General features: G+C 41.0%; 1 protein-coding gene across 1 annotated transcript; it reads right to left on the bottom strand.

The window, feature by feature from the left end:
- Positions 1-1,874: 1,874 nt before the first annotated feature.
- tmx1 (thioredoxin-related transmembrane protein 1) lies at positions 1,875-10,577 on the bottom strand. The gene is made up of 8 exons (XM_010878572.5): positions 10,319-10,577; positions 9,582-9,697; positions 8,867-8,912; positions 7,452-7,580; positions 6,450-6,495; positions 6,062-6,163; positions 5,625-5,691; positions 1,875-5,174 (listed from the first exon to the last, which is right to left on the bottom strand). Exons 1-8 carry the CDS (start codon positions 10,519-10,521, stop codon positions 4,942-4,944), a joined length of 942 nt encoding a protein of 313 aa, XP_010876874.1. The 5' UTR covers positions 10,522-10,577; the 3' UTR covers positions 1,875-4,941.
- Positions 10,578-12,600: the final 2,023 nt, after the last annotated feature.

The raw sequence follows: 12,600 nt of genomic DNA, 5'->3' as shown, positions 1-12,600 counted from the left end.
GTTGAGCCTGAGCTGCACGGGCACTGAAGGGAAACACCAGTCCCGACACCCAGAACAAGTGATGCCTTGTTGTCCCTGGCGCGCACCTAATGTGCTCCCGTGCACACGCACACATGGAAAGAAGCCGAAAATATGGGCACCAAATTCATGTGTTTGTGTCCCAATCCCGACAAGGTGGGAGAAAACAAAAATCTGTTATGCCCTTAAGCAAGGCACTTAACCCCAATGGCGTGCTTAAGTCTGCTAAATTACAAAAATGTCATTGAGTTCATTTAAAATACAGTAACTGTAGAAGGAAGGGGAATTTGGTAATGGCCCATTTGGTTGTTGAATGAACCGTAATTCCAAACTGGAAAAACTCCCTAATCCAGGGGAGGGGTTCAGGAGGACCTCTCTGAAACCACCTGGCATGGGTATGGATGGATGGCATGCCCCCCAACCTTGTCTGAGTCAGTTTCCACCTTAGTGGTGGTGAAGGAATGGTTGGATGCATTGCAGGGGCTCCTTTCCTGGGCAGCAGGAACCTAATAAGGGATTCCATCGTTTAATTCAGCAAATGCATTTTCCCCCTACAGGAAGATTTTCCATGAATCAGATTCTGGCCTCCACAAACACAGGAGAACTTTAGAAGTCCCTTTATTTTTTACTTCTACACAGCTCAGTACACAGTATTTAAGTAGCTGGAAAGAGGCATTTCTTTGGCTTGAGTTTGGTTTGACTTAAAATCCCTTGGGCCAGAGACCAGAAGTTCACTCTGCTGCCTCAAACCACAAACATCCAGCTGAAAAACAACCATGTGTTATGTGACACTGCCTCTCTCATTGGCTGACTGGACCACATAGAGGTGCATGGGTGGGTATGGGTGTGTGTATGCACGCTTTTCTTTCTTTTCTGGCCTCCAGAGTAATCCATGAGGAAGAAGTTAGGAAACCAGCACCAGTAGTGAGCCAACACAAAAGCTTAGCGATGGGCATCGGTTGTGACATGACAGCATCAAACATTCACTCACTCACCCCGTTATAGCCAGCGAGTAGGATGAATGAAGACATTTGTGTGTGTGTGTGTGTGTAAACGTTACGCGTGTCATGGCAGATCCTCCAGAGCCCTGCACTAGCCTCGTGACATGAGCTCCCGTCAGGTCTAAGCCCCGGGCCAACACCATGCTAAACCGAGCGTGTGCAGAAGTGTGTGTTCTCAAGCTGCAGTGAGTGACTAGGCTGATTAGTGGATCCATTCCCCTGACAAAACCCACTCCCACTAATCCCACTGGTGGAGGGAAATTACATTTGAGCGTAATTTCTAGTCCACCAACTGTCCCTGTCTCTCGCTCAGCAATTACACCTTGGTACCAGACTGAACAGGAACGAGGAGGATAAATGATATTGTTCTATTGCCCAATGGCTACAGTCCTCTGTCTGGGCTGAGGGATGTGGGAATTAAAATAGTAATAAATGTATGAACAATATTTTCAAAAAACATGAAAAAAATAAAAAAAATACACTTATTTTAGTAATTTAGCAGATAACTAGTTGTCTTGGACAAAAGTATGACAACAAAAATTAAATACTGGATTATGTAACTGAAAAACATACTACAGGAAAATAACTGCAATGCTATCACAAACATTGACTATTGTACCTAGAAAGTAAAACATAAGGGTTGAGATAGCCACCCTCTGGACGTTAGGGGCATTACAATCACAAACCCTCACAAATTAAATAACCTAAAATCAGTCAGCCATAAAAAAAATTTATAATAATCTAACAAATACACATCTAAACACAAAATAAAGTCATTTTAAAACCTCTCACAGTATTACACCCGTGGGGTCAATAAACGTACATCTCCATTAAGGTACCAGTGACAAGTACAGCTGCATTCAAACATGAGTTGCTTCTTTATTTAAAGAGATCTTGTTTACACAGGTCATAGTATCTGTCTCAGTGTCCTACATACCATTACATGGAGTCACCAGTAGTCCCCTATACAGGCAGACCCAAGTAGACCTATACAGGGCACTACCTGGCAGGGTCCTGGTCAAACCTTAAGCACTATGTAGGGAATAATTCACCATTAGCAACATAGAGTTTTGTCTGAGGTAACTTCACCTGAAGGATGCATGAGTTATAGATTTCAAACCAGTCAAAAAAAAAACGCTTCCACTATTTAGGTTTGTTTGTCTGTTGATGTAAAGAAATAGCTTAAAGAAAAAAGCCTACAATGTGAAAGAGACTAAGTCATGAATAGGGACAACAGCGTTATTTAATTAAGCAATAATAGAAGAGGGTTTGGTATATGGCCAATTCACCACAGCTAAAACCTTTTTTGTAGGCACGACACATTGCGGAGTGCCTAGACACAGCACTTAGCATTGGTATACTGCCAATAAACCACAAACCCCTGAGACGTCTAATTGCAATTATTAACTGGTTACCAAAGCCACTAGAACAGTTAAGTGACATCACACCTGTGGTGTACAGGTGATATACCACAGCTGTCAACCAACCCGCAACTAGGATACAAAGCAACCAGTTAATAATCACTAAACATGGCATTAACACAGATGAGCAAATAGAGTGTGTCTTTAACTTGTTTCCCCAAACAAGTATGTTCATGTGAAATGCATGTCTTTTGCATATCCAAACTCCCTGATTCATCTTCGGAGAGCGGGTTTATGGTCAAGGATTACTGAAGACGACACCGGAGCAAATTTGGGCTAACTGCCTTATTCAACAGCTCAGATCGCCTCATGGCTCTCAGATTTGAACCAGCAGTCAGTTGGTGAACGGTTAACCACAAGGCTACTTAACCAAAACCTTTTTGTTAGACGAAACAAAAACAGAGGTATTTGCTTTGTGTGAATACCTATTTACCTAAATAAACATTATCTGTAAAATGCAGATGGTTGGTTAGATGATCCAAATTAAAATTGAACTTCTTTCTATGAGCACAAAAACTTCACAATGCCTTTAAAGGTTTGAACAGCAGTTGTTAGTTGTTCTACTGCCCATTTTGAAAATGCATAACCATAGGTCTAACTTAAAACTCACAAACGTATCAGCATGTTATTGTATCAATTTGTATGATTTAAAAGGCATTCAGATCCGGGCTTCTATTCAGAGACGTTTCATGAATATGTGAACTGGTTTTAACCATTAGTGCTATACTGCCTTAAATAGAGGGGAATGGCCAAGGAAAGTCTGTGGGTTCAAGGAACGGGTCTAACAGCAAAAAAATAAACAGAGGGGAGTGGGCCAAGAGAAATCAGTGGGTTCAAATACCTGAAAAAACATATTTAAAAGACTAAAAACAGGGGAACTAGAATGGGCCATTTGTTGCCACAGTTAATTAAAAATAGATGAACCAGAACAATCCTAAGAGGAGGCAGTAGAACACAGAGCTTTGGCCTGGCTATTGTATAAAAGGTAGTATCCACAGCGTGGTTTGTCTGATGGCTGACTGGCAAGACATCAAATGACCAATTCATAATTAATTATTATTCAAAGGGAAGACCATCACACACACATGTAAACGCAACACAATACAACCTAGGTACCTTCCACTACCAGCTTTGCTAAGGGATGGACATCAACTTTACAGTGGAGATTGACAAAACAAGGTCATTTACATTTTACAGCACAACATCAGTGCACCCAATCGGGGCTGTGGCCACACCCGTTAGGCCTAACGCTCACAACTCCAACTAGTTACATCTAAAAATCCATATTGAACAACAGTCACCAGGAAGGGTTATCACCACAACCCTTTAAACACACAAACACCAGGCAAGCAACAGTTGAACTGTTCCCGACCAACAGATAAACTGTAGTCTTGTAGAAGGATCATATAGGGCGACAAATGCACTGCAAAAATAGACATCTTGGTGTGAATTCTGTTAGAGATCAAATGAAAAACACAAGGGTCTGTGTACTGAAGAACGTTGATCATAGGATCCTGTATAAAAGCATGTCAACAGCACTGCACATCATTAGGTTGTAAAATGACTGATTCATATTTTCAAAGCACTATGGAGTGCCGTGTATTGTGCATCCACAAACTAGAGTATTTATTTAAATAGGTAAGACAATTCATTCTCAACTGTCACACCTCATTAATTAACCAAGAAATAAATCACTTTGGGTGGATGCACGGCCTGTCAAGGAAGACTGATGAAAAGAATAGGATTTGAGGTACAAAAAAAGTGAAAAGGAGGAAATTATATATATATATATTAGATGGCAAATATAATACAATGCTCAAAAACACAAGCCATCTTATGGTCTGCTAAACAGGGAGTAAGGTTCAAGAAGAAATGCAATCAAACCAGAAATGCATACACTGTAAAGCAAAACAAACTGGCCCTCCACACTTAAACCTCAGCCAATTGATCAGCTTAAAAACAAAAGAGGCTCCTGTTCATTGGGGCACACAATGGAAAATGTCTTTAAAACATTTTGCAACAGAAAACAGAGAATTTGCTTTTTGTATTAAACCAGATAAATCCTCATTGTTTCAGCACCTCTTCTATTGAAACCCAATGAACAGGACCCTGCTGTTGGGAGTGTACAGTAGCATTAGCACCTCCAGTCCAGGAGCGGGTGCTGTTGTTGTGAGAGCAGTGCGGACAACTGTTTCCAGAGCGATCCCGGTGCAGCAGAGGGAGAATAAAGGAAGCAAGGCATTACCGGGACATTACCAGGGCTCTGTAAGCAATCTGCAATAAACTCTAGCGCTGCTCAGGAGCAGGTCCCATATTCATGAAGCAATCAGAGTAGGAGTGCTGATCTAGGATCAGTTCTCCCTGTCCACATACTTGTAATCATTACATTTAAGGCAAAACTGATTCTAGATCAGTGCTCCTATTCTGAAGTGCTTTATAAATACACCTTCCATGTTCTGGCTGCGTCTCCCATGGGCCAACTGCAGTTCACCTCCCAGCCTTTAGGAGTCCTCGTCCTCCTCATGGCCTTCACGGTTGCCCAGCACCCTCTTTCGCAGGGCTTCCTCTGGGTAACCCGGCCCCCTGACCTCAGGGTGGCCCTCAGGGGACACTCTCCCCCTCCTCCAGGAAGGCACCTGTTCTCCATCTTCGTCCTCGTCATCCTCCTCTCCGTCTGCCTCCAGCTCTTCCTCGAGCTCTTGAATGAGCCTGGCTTGTTCCATCGCCTGTTTCTCTGCAATCGGACAGCGACATTTACAATATTGAATAACACTACTTAACAATGAAGGTATTACATTAAAACACTGCCATGCCCCAACTTAACTAAACCTGTAGTGTGAGCCAAAGTCTATTGGGACAAAAATGAGGAAGAACAAAAATGAAGAACAAAATATTTTAAACTATTTAGATAGAAGTACAATTCCACTGTTAAAAGGTGTAAAGCAGGGGTGTCCAAACTATTCCACGGAGGGCCATGTGTCTGCAGGTTTTCGCTCTCACCTTGTACATGATTGACTAATTAGGTTCCTAATTGGTTAGTTTCTACCCTCACCTGGTTGTTTAGGTGTGAACTGGGAAACAATTTACAGGAAAAACCAAAAACCTGCAGACACTCGGCCCTCCGTGGAATGGTTTGGACAACCCTGGTGTAAAGGGTGTGTACTTGATCTCATCTCATACTTACTCTTGTAGTAGTGGGGGGAGTTAAGCCGCCGTGAAGGGAAAACAAAATCGGCTATGAACACCAGGATCTGGGAAAAGGCGGCACCAATGCAGGCTGGTTAGTTAGCTGAGGACAGCAGAGTTCATTTTACTCTAGAATATTTATATCTGCTATATAAATGTTATATCAGCTATCAAGAGTGTTCTTCGGGTTTTTCTACAAAATGCAATATGGACGCATGTGTTCCATTGTTAAAATTGTTTGTTGTTGGCCAACTACTGTAAATATAGGAAAATAAATTGTTTTTGAAAGATGGCTTTCAGTAAACTATACACTGAAAGTACATTGAAATGAAAACTTAAAATCTAAATTTGTGTTTTAAGTAAAATCTAAAAAAATGCAAACAATACAGGAGGGTTAACAGTCAACCCACATAAGACAGTAGGCATTTATCATACCAATCCCAGGGCCAGGCCGGAAACCAGCGTTGCCAGTCCAAAGATGACATACGAGCCCCACACCGGAACCCCCAACTGCTCTGTCAGGTAGTTATGGCAACGCTGGAGGGTAGAAGCCAGGAAGTGAAATGTCACTCACAAAGGAATGCAGAAAATGAAGTACAGAGTAAAATGGCAAACCACCGTGACCAGAATTAAGAAAACCATATGCTTCAACTTCTCATGCCAACGAATCATGAAAGAATACATCCTAAATGGCGCCCTATTCCCTATGTGGAGAACAACTTTACACAAAAACCCAGATGAAAAGTGCACTACACAGGGAATAGGGTGCCATTTGGGACGCAGTCTAATGGGCGTGATGGCACGCAGAGATGGCAGCGCTCACCCTGATGAACATCGACAGCTTGAAGAGAGCCGACATTGTATTCATCCTGCAGAGAAAGAGAGAGAGAAATAAATACCCATTTGTAATGAGATAATCGATTAGCCAACGGCTAAAACCTCAAACTGTAATTTGGTTAAAGAGTTGAGTGGCTGACAGAGAGGAAAATAAACAAGTCCCAAATGAAACACCATCCTACATTTAAAAAGGGCTCTGATGAAAATCAAAAGGAGTGCACTACGTAAGGAACAGGAAGCCATTTGGTGTCCAACCCATCAGGGCTGTCAAAAGGTCCCCAAAACTATATTCTAACATTTGTCAATTAAAAAACAAATTCATAAATATACTAAAACGCGTTCAGTATGTTGGCCTTTTGTTAGTGTAACTGGTGAATGATGGAGTTCCATAGCTTTCATCACCATAACCCCACCCACCGCCCAGGAAACAAATCCTTTCTGTATCCCAGGGACGTCACCAGACTTTCAGACTGGGCTCTGCTGCCGTTTTGTACCAACATGCACAATTCAAACAGCGTTCGCTTGGTGGCAGGGGGATATTAGAACAGGTGCACACAAAATATCAGTCAGATGCCAACCCTAATTTATTATACGGAAATATAAATCGCATAGGAGCCTAGGGTTTATGGTTGTATAGCTAAACACAAAACTAAGTGGCTTTGTAACTATTGAAAGAGGTCGGAATGTAGTGTTCGATATTTCCTGTTGCTCTGAAGTGGAGTGTAGCACGGTTAAGAATAATGGCGTCCACTCAAGATGGAAATGTAAAATGGCTCTATTCATATATACACACACACAGTACATCCCATAATGTAGTATTTTCTATTAATGTACTTAAGCAAAACGTTATATGTTGCATACGTCCTTGCTCTGAAGGACCATTTCAAGCACTCCATTTCTGAAAGTATCTTCTGTATATGGTCAGGTTTCACGACAATCAATTCAGGGAGGAATAGAGACTCACAGATCAACCAATGAATCAACTCACATGAAAGAAGATGGCCCAAACCAGGAAGACACCGGCTCAATTCCCTGCCACTTCTTCTCATCAACGAAGCTTAGGAAGTCATCCTTGGTGCGAGCCCCCTGGTACCTCCGGAACACACCATCCTTACAGCTAATACACACAGACAGACAGGGTTTTGCCATAGATACACACCCTTTTGAGTATTGGTCTACATGCAAATATTGTGACATCAGCCACGACAACCCCAGTTTAAAGGCACATAGTGCCAGTTATCTATAGGTTCAAACATTTACAGTATGACCATTGACACTCATCCATTGTTGGCTGTGAATCTCTCTGGCTAAAGATTTTGGGCATGTGGAGATCACGTCTTGTGCATGTATTCATTCTCTATACACCCTTTAACTCAGTTTTCCTGATCCACCCCCTCAACCTTTTTTAACATCTGCTTCTGAACATCCCACTTATGTTTTCTTTCTAACATATCGGCAGCTGAACCGTCAATTCTTCCTTTACTCATGATCTCATCAAGGTGTAGTCTGTCACTGCCTCATATTTCCGAAAAGCAGAAATAACAACCTCGATGCTAGATCATTCCCTTTCTGGTTTAACTTGGGATGTTTGAGCAGCAGGAGCAGGGCGCAGTCTAGAGATCTTTAAAAACCAAGGGGCATGTAAACCGCCCACGTCGGTACGTGTCGAGTTATATGTAGCGATACTGTATGCAGCGTTGGTGGAAAATAAATTAGACTGCTTGTCTGACAGCGACCATATAAGCTGGCTTTTACACCGCACAATTCAAATTTGTCAGATTTCCACTTCTGGGAAGCCACACTATAGCCACCAGTAGCCTGTAGCCTCTGCCAATTTGCATTTCCCGGCCATCTTTAGCAACGGGGAAAAGTTCTTCAATGTAGTGTACAGGTCTTGCATATGTTTGATATGCTGTCTACACAGCTTGTTGGCATCATGCTTATATATGCAATAACCTTGGCCACTGTTACAATAGAAGGTAAAACAAACAAGTTTGTTGTTCAACTTGTCGTCCCATTTTAGTCGCAGTGTCCGGGAACCGGAGGAGGGGGCGATTTCGGCAGCAGCTACTTTAAAAACCTATCCATTGCAGAAATTATAGTGTAGAAAACTAAAGAACAATGTAAAGTCAGATCCACGGCCACACTTAGGAAAGCAGGCTACCGTACAAATCCAGCATGTAAAATGCAAAAGTAACATATTCCGAAAGTAACAAAAAAAGATACAGACAACCCAAATAAAACTGTAGGCATCAAAACAACATCTCAAATTCCAGAGGGATTTGAAATATACTGGTTGAATCATCACATTTCCTGAGTCTCAACTGGGGAGGCGCTTGAGGTTTTGGCGGCCTGCAGCCATAAGAGGATATGAGCCTAAACTTCAAGCACAAGGGAACTTACTGGTAGATCGTTGGAAGGGAAGTGATGATGAACCGCCCACTCAGACCTGATGTGTGGTTGGAAGGAGGGGAGAGCAGTGTGTTAGTGAATGTAACTGAATCTCTTTCTGAATGAGACCAACTTGTTATTGAACGACACTACAGCAAGTCTACAAAATAGGTAGGCCTGGACTTCAGCAACATCAAATAACAAGAATTATGTAGCCCCCACATCTCAGCATCTTAGATCTGACATTAAACAGTCAAACGAAAATGTGGCAGCTATTTGAAACAACCTTTGAAAAGCAAAGGTATTAAAATTGCCTAAAAGAGAACGGCATGCCAATTGGAGAAGAGTTCTTATGTTTAAATAGCACTAGGCATCTGGCGTCTGCCAACTAGACTACGTCATAGATAAACACATACAAAACATGATCTGCATGTGAGCAGAAGTTACTGGAACATTATAGAAAGTGAGAAATGTTTTTCCCCCTAATGGTCCACGAAAAAATGTATCCAAAACCACTGCCAATAAGACTGCCTGACCACTCTTAATTTCTCTTTGGACAGAGTAGGGGGACCTTTCTAATACTCAGTGATATTAGGCCAGTTTTGCACCTCCCCGAGGTTACAGTTTCAGGTAGGTCATCTTAGACATGCACCTAGGGGAAAATGCCCCCTGGGGGTTTGTGAAACATGAAGTGATTTACAGACAGGAAGCAAGAGTACATACATACCCGGTTGTTCAGTAACATCCACCTTCGCTATGTTGACCCCCATATCTTCCCCCCAGTCTGCAAATTCATTCCACACAGGCTGAAGCTGCTGGCACGCTGGACACCAGGGGGCAAAACTAAAGGGAGAGTGTTAGGTGGAGCCAAGCATGACAATAACGTTAGCTACATCAGAGGTCTACAATGCACAAATGTATTCACATATTCACTAACTGTTCAACAGAGATACGCTTTGTGGAGTTACTAGTTTCCCCAAAAGCATATTTTTACTTTCTAACATGTGTTTCTGGGATGACAAGGCTACTTTGAAATATTAACAAACTACACCCTAAAAACGTATCGATCTAGCCATTTACAATACATAATTCTTAACCGTGCAGAAGCCTAACTTGCTTTTTACTAAAAACAACTCACATTGGACCGGTGAGCCTGGCTTGTGTGTACACCACCTGGCTGTAAATGGCATTTACAATAGAAGGCTAGCTACGTACAGTGCAACTACTGTAGTTGGTTGATTAACATTTGACTTGAAGATACGCTAACTTGCAAATAACAACTGGCTGAATCGGATGCGCTCTATATTGGCCTTCGTGGGAATCCACGTGCATATTCAAGACAAGAAACAAGACGCATCTAAATAATTAGCTACTTCTGTAGTGGTAGTATGTGTGTATTTGTTTGCTAGCCTTCCGATTGAGATCCGTATGAATCTCCCAGCTAATGTTAGCGAGTTGACTTACAATTCAATCATCCATTCTCCAGCCAAGATGTCTTCCCAATTTCCGTCTGTGATTTCTTTGAGGCTACTTGGTTTGGCCAAGGCTGCCTGCGACGTCAAATAAAAGGTCAACATCAGTGCACATGTTAAAAACTTCGATTTTGATCGCAAAGTAAAAAAATATAACATAGCGTCGCTAATTTTGTAATCCATCAAGGGCGCCATGTTTAGGTCAACTCGTAGCTCGTCTCTACTTCCGTTTACCCCAGCTCCCTATGAAACCGCCCCCTCAGCGGTTTTCTAAAACAAGTGTCAAATATTCTGCTCACATTCACAAACAAACATCCAGATTTAGTCTAATTTCATTTTCTAGGTAACAATGTATTTTGTTCACGTGACAAATAATGTGTTGCATTCAACACCACAACTTTGACATTCAGCGTTATAAAAAAAATATTGGCCACATTCTAATCTGCTGTTCATCCATACTTCATCCATACTACCAGGAGGTGGCACAGTTTCCCACAAAGAAAAAGAGAGTTGATCGTGTACAAAACTACATTTTAGATGTTTTATGTGATTTGTTGATATACATTCAAATGTTGTGTGTGTGATCTAGGAGGTCTAACTGCACACAGTAGACTGATGTAACCACAAAGAGAGTAAAACATGACAAAAATATTCCCATAAGAAAATTTGCGTTAGATTAGTGTTTAGGGGTTTAGGGTAAATCTCATCAATGGGGTTAGTATTAAAATTTGGTTATTTCATATTTAGGTATTGGTGTTTAGGTTCATGGTTAGACTATGTTTAGGCATAAAGGTCATGCAATTAAGGTCAGGATTAGGTTCAGGATCAAAGGATATACAGTAGGAAACATTACGTTTTGGTGTTCTCTGGTCCCTAAAAAGATAGAACAACAAATATGTCTGTTTGTGTGTTTGTGTATATGTGTGGGTGTGTGTGTGTGTGTGTGAGAGAGAGAGAGAGAGAGAGAGAGAGAAAGAGAGAAAGAAAACCGTTCAGTCAAAGCTCAAACAAGATGCTATCTTGGATTTGGTAATGAATGGAATTAAATGGATTGTAAACATTTTCATGAACACCAACTAGACAGTATTCTTCTGACAATATTGCTGAGATAATCTCAACAGTCACTGAACATATTAATAAGTGCATGGATGTTGTTGTCCCCTCAGTGAATATTCCTACATACCCTAACCAGAAGGCTTATATTAAAGGCAACATGCTGCTGCTGCTGCTGCTTTTAAAGAGGGTGACACAAATCTAGTCCCTTACATTAAATCCTGCAACACTGGTTGCCAATCAAACGTTCAAAGCTTGATTTCAGCACTAATATTTAATTCTACTAAACCAAATTCTCTTTGGATTTGGTAGGACTTACAAATATAATTGATTACAAATGGAATACCCAATTGCAAGCCCATCAGATGTGCTAATGCTGTCTGTGCTCACTCAAAGGAAAGTAACATCAAGCCATGTAGAGAGCACCTGCTGTCTCGGATGACTGTGATCTTGAGCTCCCAGGTGATAATTGTTTTTTAAACAGATTTAATATTTACAAGGGGATGTAGGCAGACTGAAAACTAACAGTATATAATACACAGTTTATAAGTGTTTACAAGCAGACCACCATAGTCCGTGTGCCAAATAAGACCATAGACAGGTTGAACAAAACAAAAACATCTTTCCACCTGAACATTTTCTTTCCCTGTGCTGTAGCCCTCAGCCATCAACCATCTGTCCAACAGAGCTAATAGGATTATATTCCCCACAACAACACACCTCCAACTTGTTAACTAAACAGCTGCACTATACAGAACTCTGCTAATCTCCCTGTATATGTGTAAATCAAAACTGAATAAATCAATTTTGCACAATAAAATGTGGAAAAGTCCTAAAGAGGTGAATACCTTTGAAATGCCATGCACATCTACTGTGACAGAATAAAATGCTTATCATGTATTGTTCATAAATACTTGTCAACTTTATGCATTTTATGCAATTTTGTGCTTTCAGAAAGTATTCAGACCCCTTACATTTTTCGATATTTTGTTACTATACAGCCTTATTCTAAAATCGATTAAGTAGATTATTTTCCTAATCATTCTACACACAATATAGTATAGAATGATGAAGGGAAAAATCTACTTGACTTGTTTTGAGAAATGCTTGCAAATATATAAATAAAATAAAACAAGAAATATGTAGGCCTATATAAGCATTAAAATGCTTTGCAATGACGCCAGATAATAAAACAAACATTGTAAATCACATTTATCCATT

Source organism: Esox lucius, chromosome 15, assembly GCF_011004845.1.
Source record: "Esox lucius isolate fEsoLuc1 chromosome 15, fEsoLuc1.pri, whole genome shotgun sequence".
NCBI lineage: Eukaryota > Metazoa > Chordata > Actinopteri > Esociformes > Esocidae > Esox > Esox lucius.
This window is presented reverse-complemented; position numbering and strand designations above follow the sequence as displayed.